This window comes from Cryptotermes secundus, unplaced genomic scaffold (assembly GCF_002891405.2).
Source record: "Cryptotermes secundus unplaced genomic scaffold, Csec_1.0 scaffold355, whole genome shotgun sequence".
NCBI classification, from domain to species: domain Eukaryota; kingdom Metazoa; phylum Arthropoda; class Insecta; order Blattodea; family Kalotermitidae; genus Cryptotermes; species Cryptotermes secundus.
In genome coordinates this window covers 1,820,260-1,837,327 of record NW_019737088.1, presented here as the reverse complement: position 1 = coordinate 1,837,327, position 17,068 = coordinate 1,820,260, and the positions used below count along the sequence as shown (strand labels likewise).

The following is a 17,068-nucleotide window of genomic DNA, read 5'->3' as shown; positions in this document are numbered from 1 at the left end:
TAGCTGCTAATACCCACTGCAAGTATTTTTTAAAAATTGCTGAACATAGCCAATATTGTAGCCTGCCAGACTCTTGGAGAAATGTTCATCCCTAGCAGAGCTGGAGCAGAGCAGAGCAGTATGCAACACACAACATGGCTGACTCACAGCCTAGGCTGGGGTTGTACAAACCTCTGGTACAAGCAGTTCTGCTTACAGAAAAAATGAGTAACTGGCAATTTTAAAATGATGCTTGCAGCGCGTATTAGCGGCTAAAATTTTGACAGTGGATTTTGTTGTGTATACTCTTGCAGTGAAAAAAAAAATCATGGCAGGTTTTGACATGTCGGATCAGACCATTCCCTTGTTAGCTCAGTTAGTTAAGTGCCTCCTCAAATATCACTAAATTTGGTATAATTTTTTATATTTTTTATCCACTTTCCTAGAAATGCCTCTTTTGTAAATAAATCACTGGTTATACGCACTGTCATATTATTGAAGATAAGAAACATGAGTATGACACTGTGTGAGAATGTGAATTATATTTTCCATGTATGTTACTGAAGATTGAATCAAACAGTTTTCCAAATATGAGTTGTATCTGAGGCTTTGAAAGTAGGCTCTTCCGCTGGTTGCAGGTGAATTGAGGAAGACCACTTATACTACATTTCTAGTCTTGATGTGCAGTTTAATAAATAAATTATTATAATTAGTGAAATTCAAGAAGCAAATTGAAAAATATTACTTTTGTTCATGGATGGTAATATTTGACTGTTGAGTTTTTACATATCTCCTTCTACAAAAATGTTTGTATGAGGCATACTGTGAGACTCTTGGTTTTGTTATGCTGCTGGTAGATTAAACTGGTTTATTTAAAAGAAAGAATTTAAAGTTGTCCTTGTGCTTAACTAATTAAGCACTATGCCATGAAGGCATATGGGGGAGTGGGCGTATAGATCCACATTTTCTTGGCCTTGGCACTTGTTGGAGGTGAATGGTCAATTTCACACCCCTGCTGCTTTACACCCATGGAAAAAGCCCCTGCTACCCATTCGATAGGAGGCTGTGTGGGCCCCAGAGCCAGTCTGGACGGCATGGAGAAAAGAAAGATTAAACTACTAAGGACCAAAATTATGCGAGTATGCCCATGAAAACTTTGAGTGTAGACTCTGACACAAATATTTGTTGAAACCCATTCATTAGTTTTGAAAACGAAACTTGTAAATTAACAGACAAGCTCTCCCCCATAAATGTTACCAAATTAGAATTTACATTTGTTGAAATTATTAGAAACATGGAGTGTAGTAGACTGTGATCAGGTTGGCAACCTAGTATACTGTGGGAGGCAAGAATACTTTCAGAATTTTGGCGTGGAAACCTTTGGAAGACCAAGAAACAGAAGTAACAACATTAAGATGGAGCTCAAAGAAATTTCTTCTGAATGTGGAAGGTAAAGACAGGATTGGCTCAGGAGTTTGTCTGATGGTAGACTTTGGTATTAGCAGTGATGAACCTTCTAGTTTTGCTGCCAAAGATTGTTATCCAGAGGGAGTTCTGTGATTTGATCTGATCATTGTGTCACTTTTAGGTCGTGCAGAGCCTGTTTCAGTTCCTTGTGTTTCTAATATCTTATGGTACTTTTAATAGGAACTCCAATCTTGCCACCTTGTCTTGATTTCTTCAACATTGCAACAGTGCAAGAGACTCCTGATGAGGAACAAGGCTCATCTTTAGGTGAATGCAGTAGAGAGAGCACCCGTAACAGCAGAATTGCTTCGGCATCTGTGGGGAGCAACAAGCTGCAGAGATCTGCTGATAGAAGTGTTACTGAAGCATCAACAGTAAGTAGTAATATGGTTCCGAACACACAAAATTGTTAACAAGCTTTAAAACTACTCACCATTAATGTATAATTTAGGTTCCAAATGTGTAATTATGATGGAATGTATATATCACATGAACATGTTCTGCACATAATTCCATTTTGATGATAGAAGGTAAGTTCTAGAAATTACTCTCAGTACTTGTGTATCAAGTTTTATTTTTCTTCCTGTTGCCACCTACAAGCAATATTGTTATTCTGTGTGTGCATGTGGCGGGAAACATCCAGAGGCCAGTGAAAGTACTTTTTATTAATTCACAGCTGAATGTTGATAAAAATTACAGTCACTTTTGCTGGGGTTGTTTTGTAGGCCAAGGTACCTAGTGCTGGGAAACATACGCATAGGTGAATCATATTTTGAACATAAGAGTCAAAATATTTATGAAACTGTCTGGTCAGTTACACTGTTCACTTTTGTGTGGAGCCAATCAACACCATGAACCTTTACAATTTAAAAATTGTCATGAACTGTTAAATTCCCTATTTTATGTTCTGCAATTGAAGGGATACTCTCATATAGTTTTGAATTTCTTGAATCTGAAAGTCTGGGATTTTTCATGGGATTCAGATTAGTCATTCCAAAGGAAACATTAAATGCAAATTCCTGTGAGTGGCAGAATAAGGACACAAAGATTTTCTGCTGTATGTTAAAATATGTCATGACAGAAAAGCATCATTTTGTTATTTGATTCTAGGCTTCTGGTGTTATCAAGAAGATTTACAGATCAGAAGGTGATGGCAGGCGTAAGCCATCAACAGCTGTTCAAGCTTTGAGAAAAAAGTATCAAGAACAAAGGCTGGCCAAGCAGAGAGCTAGTACACTTAAGAAGTTGGCTCAGAAAGGTACAGCCTTTTTAGTTCACACTTTAATCATCTTCATGATTTGCATCCTGATGGTTCCATATGATTCCATTCTATATATATGCTTGTACATGATTCCTATTGACCATTCTCGATAATCACTGGTTTTTTTTTAATATATGCATTTATTGTACTTAACATATGATGTAAAAGAATCACTTTTACAAACTTACTTACTTACTTACTTAGTCATGGAGCTGAGCCCTTCTTGAGGAGCTGCCAATTCTGCAGCTACTCAAGAATTTCCCAGCATTTTATGGAACCCGAAGGTTCATCACCGTATTCACAAGAGCCCTCCACTGGTCCCTTTCCTGAGCCAGATCTATCCCATCCTATCTCTCTAAGATCCATTTTAATATTGTCCACCCGCCTACACCTTGGTCTTCCCTGTGGTCTCTTTCCTTCTGGTTTTCCCACCAATATCCTATATGCATTCCTCGTCTCCCCCATTCGTGCTACATTTGTACAAACACAAAACAAAATTCAATTCGTTGGCTGTAGTGCAAATTTAACACAAGAAAAGTGAAATCTAGGACTCTCCAACAATCTGGACATGTGTTTAGGTGAGCAGAGTCAAGCAACGCATAGAGAATGTTGGCATAAAAACCTATTGGAAGATACAGGAGGAAAGAGATTGATAGCATTAAGATGAATTTTAGGGTGACTGGTAGTGAGGTAGGGAGGTGAATGGAAGCTGCTCAGGATCATATCCAATGGTCGGCTTCAATGTCACGGGTGTTGAAACTTTAGGTTCTGCTACCACAGCATTGTTTAAAAAATTGTATCTAGGTACGTACCTGGCATATCTGTAGGTCATCTTAGAACAGTACTCGTATACAAAGAAATATTTCACCAGTAGTGCACTGAGATTTTGTTCAGACATGTTCTGTTATCTCATCAGCAATTACTGGTCCCCCCCCCCAAATTGGCTTCATATTTTTCACATGTTTAGGTGCCTGTGGACCAGATATTAATTAAATTTCATGTTAGGGGGTTTGATAAAATTTTTTGATGCTTTACAGTTTTCTGAATAGAAATTTCTCTGCAGTTTGTTGTGAAATATATATTTCATGGATGTACAAACAAATAAGTGTAAATGGTATAGTGATTTGTTGTAAAATACTCATTTTAGTTAAGGGGAAGAATATGGTGCGAACACGATCTTCGACACATAATGAGGAAATTCCACCAAGTATGAATACTAAACCATCAAGAGGAACTGTAGTGAAGAAGGCTGTAAGAAGTATGAATATTGTGCAGAGGAAAATCAAGTCTACAGCAAAACCTAGCCTGCTGACAAGGTAAGATTTGAGGAATACCGTAGAATGAGCATGTGTTACAATAAGAACTAAGTGTCCTGTTTTAAGAAATCAGGTTCTGTAAACTCCCTTTTATGTGCTATCAATTTAATAGTGTTAAGTATAGAAACATTCTTTAGTTACAACAAGAGCATTATTTCAAGATTTCCTTCTATGCTGTATAAAAGTCAGCTGTGTATTCCTAATGAAGTGGATTCTCATATTTTGTACTCTTTGATGCTTGGATCAAGTGAATCTATCAAATAGAAATATCACTGTGCCCCCTCATACATGCTTCCTTCTTCTAGAGAGCGTGGCTATTTCATCGTCATTTTACCAATCCTATGTTACATGCAGGAGCAGTATAATCTATTCTTCCTGTGGCATATGCAGTCTGAAGTCATAATATGAGATGCTGTGACTGTACAAATCTATGTAAGAATTGAATACAGAATTTAATGGTTCGATGGAGCCATGCATTCATTAAGAAAAATTGAAAGATCTGTTCTGAGCTAAGACCCCCAACTCCATAGAACAGAGTCCTCTTTGAAGAGCCAATTATTGCTCAACTAGTCAAGAAATTCCTTGCCTTGTATGGAACATGAAGGTTTATTATCATGTTCTCAAGAGTCTTTCACTGCTCGCTCTTGTGAGCCAAATGAACTAGGTCCCAAAACCCCCTGCTGTGGTGTAAAGGGACTCATTAATGTGTACATAGATACCAAGTCTATATGTATAATATAAATACTGTCGTAAATGCAACAATTTATTGTAGTTCTTTGTCTTTCTTCTTTCACACTGCATGTTTTGGCCATAACCGGCCATCATCAGGTGTATTTCACTTATACAGCTGTCACACTGCATGTAATTTAAAAACACCAGCTCTCTCAGTTGTCATTGCTGCATTTCAGTCAGTCCTGATATTCCAGAATCTCCTTGCTGATTTTGTCAGTTATGTTTAAAATCTCTGTTAATATAGACTCGTCGATTTAAATTTAAAATTTAAATCACAGGGATACCTACTCTATGTCTGCATGTGCTGCAGCGGCTACTTCTTGCTTTCAGCACCGTTCACATATTATTCTGTGCAGGTTCCCTGTGTGCGTGCCGCTGTTTATCTTTAATATGTAACATGTGACAGGTTCCAGTCCTGATGAGGTGGATTTTTTTTTATTTTATCTAAACCGTCCAGCCACTATGGCCCTGGGGTTGATTCAGCCTCTAACAGAAATGAGTACCATGAATCTTCCTGGGGGGTAAAGGGTGGCTGGCACATAAGGCTGACAATCTTACCGCCATCTGTGAGCCAATTGTCTAGAAAATGTGGGGGCGTCAACATCTCACAACCCCATGCGCCTTCACGCCGTGTTACAGGGATAGCTTTACCTTTACCTTATTAAATTTTCTCATGTCTGATTATAATCATTGTCACTGCTCCATCCCCTCCCCCAATACTTGATGAGGATTTTGGTGTAAACTGAAGAAATTGAGTTTACTGTTTAAAGTGATTACTTTTTCTCAAAGGATGCATACCCGAAAAAAGACAGTAATGAAGACTAGGACCAGCAAGTCAACAGTAAATTCCATGAGGAGGGATGGCCTCCGTAGTGGTGGCCAGTTGCCACCAGGCAGTGAAGCTGGCCTCAAGAGTGAAAGGGTTTTGAAACAACCAGAACAGCAGCAACAACCCCGATTCAAACCAGTTGCAAAAAAGAAAATAGGTAAGTTGTGACTGAGTATAATACTCCCTTTTGTAGTGGTTTGCATTTGTGGTAGTGTATTGCAATTGGCAGGAATTCCATCATTGTGTTAGATCAAAGCCAAATGAAAGGAAGACTTGAGATTATACTGACATAGTTAATCCAAGGCTTTTTTCTGCCTGTGACAAGTGAAAATATGTATATACAAATGTAATCATTGGTTGTAATTGTTTTCCATTAATCCTTGGTGTGCTCATGTTATAACTTCTAAAGTTGTATAAAGTTCAAAGTAAACTGTTTAAGCCAATTTTTACAACTAATTGTGATTATTTCAAAGCACAGTTATGATTTCACAATGCTTATTGGCTGACAGGTGAGAACAGCAGATCTTGATATTAGGCTCCTTCACATAATGTCTTTGTAATGTTTCAGAAAAATGTATGAGCAAAACATTTGCAAGTTCAGTATCTGACTTTTCATCTGATGATGACCAGCCATTAGCCAAAAAAATGAAAGTGAAACCTATTGAACGTGCATCTTCTAGTCGACAGCTTGCAAGGAAGGTCATCAAACGAATTGTATCTAAAAGGATGAAGCCAAGGATGATAACTAGATCACAGCAGCAACAGCAACAAGTCCCAGAGAAGGAACAAACAGAAACAAGGTAAGTCACATACCACAAGACTGACACCAAGGTGTCAAGGTGATGCAACTTTGCAGCTTTCTCATGCAGTGCAGCCTTAAATTTATAAGTTATGTAAACTTGCTTGTTCTAACAGATGGTTGTAATATATGAAAATGGCTGAAGTATTGGAAACACTATGGACTCTGTACACATTTCTTTATTAACATGGTGTACAACCACCTTTTGCCTTCATTACAGCAGCAATCCTTCTTGGAATGGACTCATGCAAGTTTTGAACAGTCTCTAGCAGAATTTTATAACCACTCTTCTTGAAGAACTTCTTCAAGTTGCTTTAGGGATGTTGGAGGTGGGAACCTACTCCTCACCCTAGTCTCCAAAACTGACCAGAGTGGTTCAGTGAAGTTCAAATTTGGTGATTATGCTGGCCAAGAAAGATGCTGAAGTTCACCTTCATGCTCTTCAAACCATGACTGAACAGTTCCAGCTGTGTGAATTAGGCATTGTCATCTTGGAAAAGTGCATCATTGTTCGGAAATAACATCTGGATCATGGAATGCACCTGATTACCCATCCTGTCCACGTACTCCCTTACAATAGTTCAGCAATAAATGGTAACAATGGGATCAACGGAATGCTGTACCATGATATTGCTCCCTAAACCTCCACAGAACCTCCCCTATGTTAACTGTTGGAACCAGGCATTCCGGATTGTAGGCTTCATTGTGTGTTCTCTCTTCCGAATATAGGGAACAGTGTGAAGGACAACTCTTCTGAACATATCACACACACATTTCCAATTGTCTGATGTCCAGGTTTTATGGTTCTGACACCATATTCTACACATCTGAGCATTACTTTCAGTAATCAGAGGTTCAGCAATTGTGAATGTTGGATTTGTGAAGTTCACATCAGGCAGTTTTTGTGGAAATGGTTTTCAAGTTGTATATTCAGTTCTGCTGCAGTTCACCTGTGCTACAATAGTTCTGTGATTTTTCAAAATAATTCTCAATATACAACGATCTCTTTCTGTCAGCGTTGATTTTCACCCGCTGTTCCTCTTTGCTGATGTTGTCTTCCCATCATTAGTGTATGCCAACATAACTTTAGAAACTTTCGCTCTTGATGCACCTAATAATGTGGCAGTTTTTATCACAGATGCTCTGGCTAAACACACACCAATGATCTGTCCTCTTTCAAAATCAGGCTTTTCTCCCATTTTAAAATTCTTTCACACATACTGTCACTCAACACAATCACTAATGCACTGGCTCAAGTACTACAGAATGTAAACATATGTAAGAACCTTCAGTGTTGCCAATGGAAATTCCTTCAGTGAAGCCAACACAAATTCTGTTCTCCAATTTCTTGGTGTTTCCATTGTTTTGTCCACCCCACATATATGGAATTAAGGTTTAGAGATGTAATGTGGATATGTCAGTAGTTATTCGTTTTTGAAGTAAGGATCATGGGAATATGAAAATAGTGCATATTTCAACATTTTGAGCACCTTCAGCAGTATCTGGGTTGAAGAGTCTGAAGATTTTCTCATCCTTGTGTAACCTGATATACTAATAGCGGACTGGTATTAGACACATGCAAGTCTTAATTTTTTTAGACTGAATTCATAAAAAAAAGTTCACAATTTTAATGTGAACATTAATTTTTAATTTTTGAACTTTGAGAATGATGGCTACTTTTGCTTTGCATATTGGAGTCATGACAGAAGGGACTAATATTGTGTTTGCCCAGGTAGAAGTCGGGTTCCACCCACCCCCCAGGGTTAAAAATCTACTACTCATCAACATAAATTTGAATGGTGTGTGCATGCATAAGAGAGAGATATATTTTTTATCCATTTTAAGCTTTAACTTGTTAGCACATTCCTGCAATTTCCATCACAGATAACTAATTCACCCTATCATGCTATGAGAGTATGAAGCAAGAAAGTGAAAAAACAGGGATATTCAAGTTCAAAAGCTACAAGTTGCCACAAGGTTTCCCGGGTTGTTGTGATTTTATTAGTCGATCACATCTTCACTGGACACTGAACACAAAGATGTTTGGCGTACAGTTTTTATCATAATCATGCGCATTTGTTATTTTATTTCAGAAACTGTCACACTGTAAGCTGCATAGTCATTACAGTTGTTAATAAAGTAAAAATTCCTGAATTCTGAATCGTTTAAAACCAAAATTAATGGCCCCATTATCATTAGGGTTGGAGCTCCGGTATTTTGATGATGTTTTTGATTATACTTCCCATTTCCATGTTGGTCATTGTTTGTGATTCTCTGTTGATTAATATCTAAAATATAATATTATTTTATTAATGTTCAGATTAATAAAATTGCACACAAGGACATGGCAGGAATGTTTCATAAAAAGAACAATCATAATACCTGAAGTTGTACATCCACATAGATATTTTTATCTTATACCCCATTTGTACAGAAGTGTGAGAAAATCTCTACTAAAGTAACGTATGTTGAGTGTGCACCATTAAGAATGTGTTCCAAGTTTCTCTGATTGTCTCACTGTGTAGCAGATTTCTGCTTGATTTACTGTCTCTAACTGACCCACGTTGCGTTACTTCTTTATCCGTTCCTCTTCCGTGCTGATATCACTTCTGCGACTACTCCACATTTTAGGATGATTCTCACCTTGCATGGCTACTGCTTCCCAATCTCTTGTTGGTTGTCATTCTGGTCCCCTTCCACACCCCGTTAGATAACAGGTAGGTATTTGGGAAGGTAGGGAGTGATTGTTGTGTGCCAGTAAGCATACATGAATAGCTTACAATTGAGGTAGGATTAGCTCAGGTGAGATGTCTTTGTCTGCTGGTCTACTTAGGGATTGGTAGAGCTGATATCTTGTCTGAAGGCATATTGGGCTGTGCTCTGGCAGGACAGGAAGAACTTATACTAATTACTTTGCACAAACAACATTTCAGTTTCACACAAGCTTTTATTTATTGTTTACTGTGTGTTTAATGCCAAATAATTTACTTCACTTGCTTGAATGGTTACTTATTAATTCTGTGTATCTCCTTGTATCACTCAGATTTCTAGTAACTTACTTTTACTAAATGAACTTTTATAAACATCAATGATTATACAAAAGTGACTATGATGCATGATGCAGTTTTGTGTCTGCAGGCTTCAGAATTCAGAAGACAACTCATTTGGTGCATGAGCTCTCTGGAGTAGCAAGCTTCTTTGAGGCCAGACTTCGAAGAGGCAGCTCCTTCCTGAAACAGGCCTTACGGGTCCCATTCAAACTTTGAGAGTTCACTAGAAATTTACATTTCCCAGTGATATTGACTTGCTGCGCTGTTCTATCTCTTAAAAACTCCATGGCACTTTGACAGCTTCTTGATATGTAATAAGCTTGGTGTGTGGCTTTGTTCCTTGAGTTAGCTTGCACTGTCAAATCTCAGATTTCCAAAAGACATGCCACCATAGCTCAAACAGCTAAAATTCTAGGAAGTGTAGTGAATGCTGCATCCTTTCCACACAGCAAGAACGAGCATATGTCATTTTTTGCATGAAAAATATTACTACTTACTCGTTATTATTTATAGCTTGTACTTAATTGTTCTTAATTAACATAATTTATAGTAACCTTTATTCTAGTGAACAGTTACAAATCCTAGATAGCAGACACTTGTCATACATAAATGTAACACACCTTTTTAGTTCTGCCTTGAAGGATGTGTTTGTTTGAGGTTGGTTTCTTTGATCCATTAAAATGAAAGATATAGTTTCATTATTGCAGGTTTTATTTAATGACACTATGCAGTACTTTCCAGAACTGGTTTGCTTTTGACATTACAGACTTTACACCAGGCCTTCTCGTAAAACAAAGGAAGCTGCAGCAATATATATGGAATTGCTAGGCAGGAAGCTTATCACACCAGAAGCAGAAGTAGATGAAGACTCACTGTCCATTGACAGTTTTCCAGAACTTCCCAATGCAAGACGATTTGGTAAGTTTGTGATGTTTTGGCTGTAATGTTTCATATATTAACTGTCTGGCAGTGGGGATGTTCAGTTTAAAATGTACTCCTGTGCCAGAGGATATTTAAATATTATACCTTCAAAATGCAGGAGTTTACCAAAATGGCCACATTCTAGGATACCATAAGCTAATTATTTACTGCTGTGAGAATCTCAGGTCTGACCCTCAGTTTGTGTTCTGCACCTTGGGTGAGAGGCCATATTTCACACCCCCATAAAACTATATATACAGTTATATATTAAATTCCTGCACCTATACTTATTTAACTAATTTTGAACAACCACTGCCTAAAGAAATTCTTTTTAATGCTTTCTGATATTTACATCTGAACGTTTTGAAGATGAAACTGTAAAGAGATACTTCAGCGTGACTTTAAAAGGAATTATGTTCATTACTAGCAGAAATGTATTATAGAAGGATAGATTACATGGAAAAGCAGAAGAAATATGTCACAGTTTGTACAAAATTTCATATTTGTCCCAAAAAATAATATTAAAAAGCAATTGGCAGCATTATTTTAGGTGGTGGCAGTTCTCTTGTCATGGTTGTTTTCCTCTTCTCACAGTGAGATGTTTTTGTCAATGTAAATTATGTAGATGTAGCGATAAATGGTAAGATGACTGCAAACATTGAAGTGGAAAAGTTATGGGAGGAAGCAGTTATGATGTGCATTAAATTACTGCCCTAGCTTTGGCTGTAGAAACTGAAGAACTGGGAAAGATGGAAAGATGATGGTCTTTAGTCCAAGATTTGAACATGATGCCTTGCAAGTATAAAACCAAATGGCTGACCACATAACTACAATATTTGGTAGTTCTTATGACCTGAGTTCATTAATGTGAGTTCATATGTATGTATTTTTGTTGCAGAACAACGAGAAAGTGAAATTAAGGCACGAGCATATGAAGAAAGAAAAGAAGCCCAGCAGCCAAAGGAGGATGCTAAAACAGTAGTACCTCATAAATCAAAAATAACAAGTGATACTGCTGTTAACAAACAGAAGCAAATTAAAATTGTAAAAGCCAAAAAACTGCCCATGAGGAATAGAAAACTACCTTTACAGAAACCAGCACTTTCAAAGAACACTGAAAGAGTTAAATCATTGCTGATACCAGATAATCCAAATAAAAAAGAATCTGTTAATATTAAAGAAAATGTGGTGAATAAAAAACAGGATGGAACAGGGCTGCAAGTGAGGCCAAGGAAAATATCTGCTAGACTACAGAGTGTTGATAATCAGTTTAATGAAGAAGGAGAAGCTGACAGTGATAAGATGAGGCCTCCATATGCTCCCCGTCGCAGTTTGAGAAGAGGCTCTCGTGAAGCAGCACAGGATTGCTGTGATACAATCCAGCAAGATATTCATGATGTGATTCATCAGGCTTCAAATTCAGAAAGTCCATCTGCAGGTACTGTACCATCCAAGCATCTGAGTAAGAAGATCAAGCCAGTACCATCCCAACCCTCTTCTTCTCCTCTCATAAGAGGCTTAAGAAAATGTTCCAGATCTCAAGAGAATACCATGGACGTTTCAGAAGAGACATTCAGCGATTCTGATGAAGAACCACTTGGGAAACTCTTTTTGAAGCATTCAGTTACAAAAAAGCTTAGTGATGAAATTAATGCTAGTAAAGACACCATAGCAGAAGAGAAGAGTGAAGCAGGAGGAGAAAGGGATGAAGTTATTAATAAAAAGGGTAGCAAAAATGAGAGTAAGGCTTTACTTTTGGTTTCTGATGATACAAAGAAGAAAAATGTGACTGTGAAAAATGAACAAGTTTTGAAAATTCCTATGTTCCCAGCACACAAGGGAAATGATAATAAGATACAACAGCCAGGTGAGGATATCTCAAAAATCAAAGTCATGGAGGTTGTGGAAGTTACTGACTCCAGGAATAAAGAATTATCAAAGAGAAAAAGTGAAGATGGTACTATCACACAGAACACAGAATCACTGCTTAGAAGGAGTGAGGACAATCTTATTACTAAAGGTAGAGAAGAACTACAATATGGAAAGAGTGAAGCTGTTAATTCCAGAAACAAAGAAAAACTGCTTAAGATAATCGATGATACTGCTAAGAAAGAAGAGATAATACAAAGGAAGAACAAAGAAATTTCTTGTACTAAGAACAGACAGTTGCAATTGAGAAAGAGTCATATTGCAAGAAATAAAGATATTTCAAACAGAAGGAATGAGGAAAGTGAAATTACTAAGTCTAATATAATGCCAAAAGAAAATTATAACGTTCTTCTTAAAAATAAGGAAATGTTTTATGAAAGTGGTGGAGAGGATGCTAAAAATGAAGAAATATCACAAAGAAAGACTAGAGAATGTGTTAATGCTAAATACAAAGAAACGCTTTTGAAAAAGAACAATGAATTTAGCACTAAGATTAAAAAGGTGGCACTCAGAAAACCAGAGGATGAACTTCAGACTAAGAAGAAAGAAATGGTGCTGAGAAGTTGTGAAGAACTTCATGACAAAATTAAACATACAACAGTTAGAAAGAATGGCGGTGAGCTTATTACCAAAAGAAATGAAATATTGCTGGAGAAGAGTGAGGAAGATAGTATTAAAGGTACAGAAATAACCCAACAAACAAAAAATGATTTGAATAACAAGAAGATAATTGTCCCAGCGAGAAAGATTGAACATGCTAACAGTAAGAACAAAGAAGTAGACAATAGGAACTGTGAAGAGATCCTTAATACTAAAATTGAAGGTGTACCACTGAAAAAGAGTGAAGAAAATATCTCTAAGAACATAGAAGCTTCACAAAGGAAGAATATAGATGAGATTAATAAGATTAAACAGATACTACAAAGAAAATCTGAAAATATGGGTACAACAAATAAAGAAATACCATCCAAGAAGAATGAAGATCTTAGCACTTTAAATGAAGAAATTTTACCTAGAAGTAGTGAGAATTTTGTTGAGAATGTACAGATACTGCCTAGAAAGAATGATGATGTTAAAACCAAGATGGCAGAAGTACCATCAGTAAAGAATGAAGATTGTTTATTTGGAGTTGAAGCTCCAAAATCATTCAGTGATAACAAATATTTATTACAGAATACATGGTTCAAGTCAGAATACATCTCAGCTGATGATAAGAAATTTCAACAGCCAACAAAATCTTCTCTTTCATTTGCAGATGTTGAACCATTAACAAAGGGGAAAATCGCCACAGAGACAAAAGAATTAGTTGGAAAAGTGATTAATAGCAAAGAAGAAAAATTTGAACCACACAAGGAGATGAACACATCAAATAAAGTTAAAAATGTGATCAGTAGATTTGGAAATGAGATCTTGGGTAATAATGGAGTAGACAGTGCAAAATCTTCTCACGTTTTGAGAAGAAATTTATTGCAATTAAAAGCTGAGTCACAAACTGTAAAATCTGAAAAACAAATTGTCAGTAATGTTAGTAACCTTTCTAGGAGTAATAAAATTGTTCCAGTTTCTAATAAAATAACTATTTTTAATACTGACAAGATATTACATAACATGCCGATATCAGTTGACAGTTGTTCATCAGAAAAGAATGCCAGTATTTCCAAGTCAGCTGAAACTCATGTTCAGAGTCAAGTAGTGTCACATGCTGGAATTAAAACTTCCCCAAAAGGTGTTTGGGACAGCAGTGATTCTGAAGATGATATATTGACGAAGTTGCCCGAGGGACAAGTATCTTCACTGTTGAGCAATAGTCTGTCAGCAATGAAAGAAGAGCCTCTATCCAAATGTCCTCCTAATACAATTTTACCCACAAAGGATGCTGTTTTAAAACAAGACAGCAAGACAACAGCAGAGTTTGAAGACATTCCTCCTGAACAGGTGTGTGGAGGTGAAAATGGAGCAAAAGTTGAAACTAAAACGCTTATGATTAGTCATATACCAGTTGCAAACAAAGTGGAACTGACATCAGTTACAGGGGCAGCCATATCAAAAAGTGATAATAAAACCAAGGAGAAGTATACAGAGTTGAGAGTTATGGATTGCAGAAAAGGTGTGGAAGTTAGAAGAGGTAAAATTGGCCCTTCAAGTCAAGCACTGAGATACCATGCCAAATCAAATGCTGTACTAAACAGAGAACCTACATTTAGGGACAAAGTAAAAGCAAAAGTGAACATGTCAAATGAACAGATTGAGAAATGGCTAAATGAAAGTTACATTGAAGAATCAGATTCTGGGAATTCAGTGTTTGATAAATGCTTGAAGTCCATGGGTGAAGAAGGTGAAACTTTAAATAACATTGATTTTATTGATACCACAACAACCAAGGAATATGATTACAGGACCAACCCCTTAGAAGAAGAGCTAAAGTCAGGAAAAGACATGTCATCATACTTGAGAGAGATTGATGATGAACATTTATACCAATCTGATAAAGATTTCCCATTTTTAGGGGAAGTATTTCCACAGAAAGTTGTTGAATTACCAGAAGTAACTCCTAAGTTCACTGTTAACTTTAAAAAGAGCATGTCACATGATGTAGCTCTTGTCAGACCACAGTCTTCTGCAGAGAGTTTGTTGATGTTGGATGAAGGAAGAGATTCAAGAACTAGCAAAAACAGTGTCAGTTCACTAGTCAAGGAACCAAAGTCTGTTGGTGTGAATGCAGTTCCTATTAGTCGGCAAAAAATTGAAGTGAGGAGTACAAGAAATCAGGAAGAAAATGAAGATGATACTAACAAGGAGGAAGCAGCTGTTGGAAAATTGCAAAGTAACATATGTTCAGCATCAGCATTACAACATGATGTAAGTGAACTAAGTATGCCAAGGCCTTCATATAGTAAGAGAGACAAAAACCAGAGGTATGATGAAGAGCAGACTCATAATGTTCAGTCACAAGAAGACATACATGTTATTGAAGAAAAGTTTAATAAATTAAACCCAGAAGCAAGGAAGCAGGAAGTAAATATTACACATCACAACATCAAGTCACAGCCTATGCAGGATCGAGGAGGGGAGAAAAAGCCCATATTCCAGCAACGACGTTCATTCCCACATAAAATTAAAGAACGCAAGGATTTGACTCCAAGTGCAAATGCTTTCTCTCCAGAGAATGAAAGCAGTGTTTATGCATTTGAATCAGAACCAGAGTTACCACCGGTCAGTACACCATTCAGGCGTAGGGCAAGAGACAGTCGAACATCTAGTACAACAACATCAAAATCAGAGGAAGACTTGGCACGACTGGATGATGAAACAACACCACCTCCATCAGCAGTCCAAATGACATTGCAAACCGTTCAGTCACCAACATTGCAAACCATTCAGTCACCACCAGTACAGACAGTCCCATCATCAACAGTGCAGACAGTCCAGTCTGAACGGCTTACATTGCCTGTTGTTGGGCAACCTATACAAACTTTGCCTTTGTCAACAGCCATAGTACAAATTATACCAACTCTTCCTATAACCATGAGGCCTGTACAGGTTGAAAACTATGTATCAGCACAGCAGCAACAACAGCAGCAGCAAGTGCTCCTGTTACAGAATGACGCAGTAATGACAACGTTAAAAACTGGATGCACCAGTAGTGCATCTATTGCTGTTCAGGTAAATTTAGATAATGAACCCAGCCTTGATGCATCATCACAAAATATATTAGCATCCCATCCAGCAACTCCAGAACCTCTGCTTCAACGAAGCATGGAGTGCTCCACGCAGACAGATGTGGCAGAAGAGGAGGAGGATGACAATGAGGGGCATTTGTTCTATATCCCACTGCAGCATCCTACTGGGACAGGAGGACCATTGGCTACACCAACACAACAGTTAATACAAGGTGTTGCAGTCAAACTAGGCACAGAAGGGCCAACAGGACCAAATCAGCGTGTCATTATGCGAGCGAAACTAGTCACTAAACCACCGACCTTCAACCGCACAGCAGTGGGTATTCAAGATGGGAATACAACTGGTATTGGAAGGTACAGATATCTGTAAACTCCTGACATCTCCACCTTACCTACCCTGTCAGTAACCTCCATAATTGTGAAAGATGGTTTCCCCCTAGTTTTCCTCATTTCTTCCAGGCTGTAAGAACCTGCAGTTCCAGAATTTTTCTCCAGTTTGTAATTGTCATTGTCTTCCAATTCTCAGGCACCACTCCCCTCTGTTTCTCTGTTTATTTTTTAGACAATTTTCTTCTCTTTTTTCTTTCATGTCTTTACCATCTAGTCTGTGACTTTTGCTTTTTAGCTTACTTTCTTTCTTTAAGGCAAGAAAGCACTGACATGTGAAATGACATTGCTGTGGGTTCTGATAGGAAATGGATTTGTTTGGTACTGGTTTCTCTTATTAGTAACTGTCTACAAGGGTTTCCAGTCAGCCATTCAGCTCCCCTTGATTTCTTTCTCATGCAGTCCTCCTTTGTCTTCTTCTTGAAACCGTCCTATGATGATTTTTTTTTATTTGTTTCATTCTGGTCTGTCACACTAACAATTATAAATACAAACCACTCCGTCCAGTGTGACATGTAAGTTTTTACTACTTTAAACTTATCTCCCTTACATGTTTCGGTCCTTACAGGCCATCTTCAGAGGGAACATCATTACAAACTGGAAACTACCATCACAATAGGTGTTTTGATTTAAAATACATACACTTATATCCTATAATGCACAGTACGCATAAAGTCGAACATTTCACAATCACAGCAGCTTCCTGGTGTTGTAAAGT

General features: G+C 37.5%; 1 protein-coding gene across 1 annotated transcript in view; it reads left to right on the top strand.

Annotated features, from left to right (window-relative positions):
• The window catches only part of LOC117282757, a 61,567-nt gene that overhangs the window by 11,017 nt on the left and 33,482 nt on the right, over positions 1-17,068 (top strand). Inside the window, exons 4-10 of the mRNA XM_033753674.1 lie at positions 1,627-1,820; positions 2,557-2,704; positions 3,855-4,023; positions 5,545-5,741; positions 6,153-6,384; positions 10,200-10,351; positions 11,253-16,317. Of these exons, the coding sequence (XP_033609565.1) occupies positions 1,627-1,820; positions 2,557-2,704; positions 3,855-4,023; positions 5,545-5,741; positions 6,153-6,384; positions 10,200-10,351; positions 11,253-16,317 (6,157 nt within the window). The remainder of the gene's footprint in view (positions 1-1,626; positions 1,821-2,556; positions 2,705-3,854; positions 4,024-5,544; positions 5,742-6,152; positions 6,385-10,199; positions 10,352-11,252; positions 16,318-17,068) is intronic.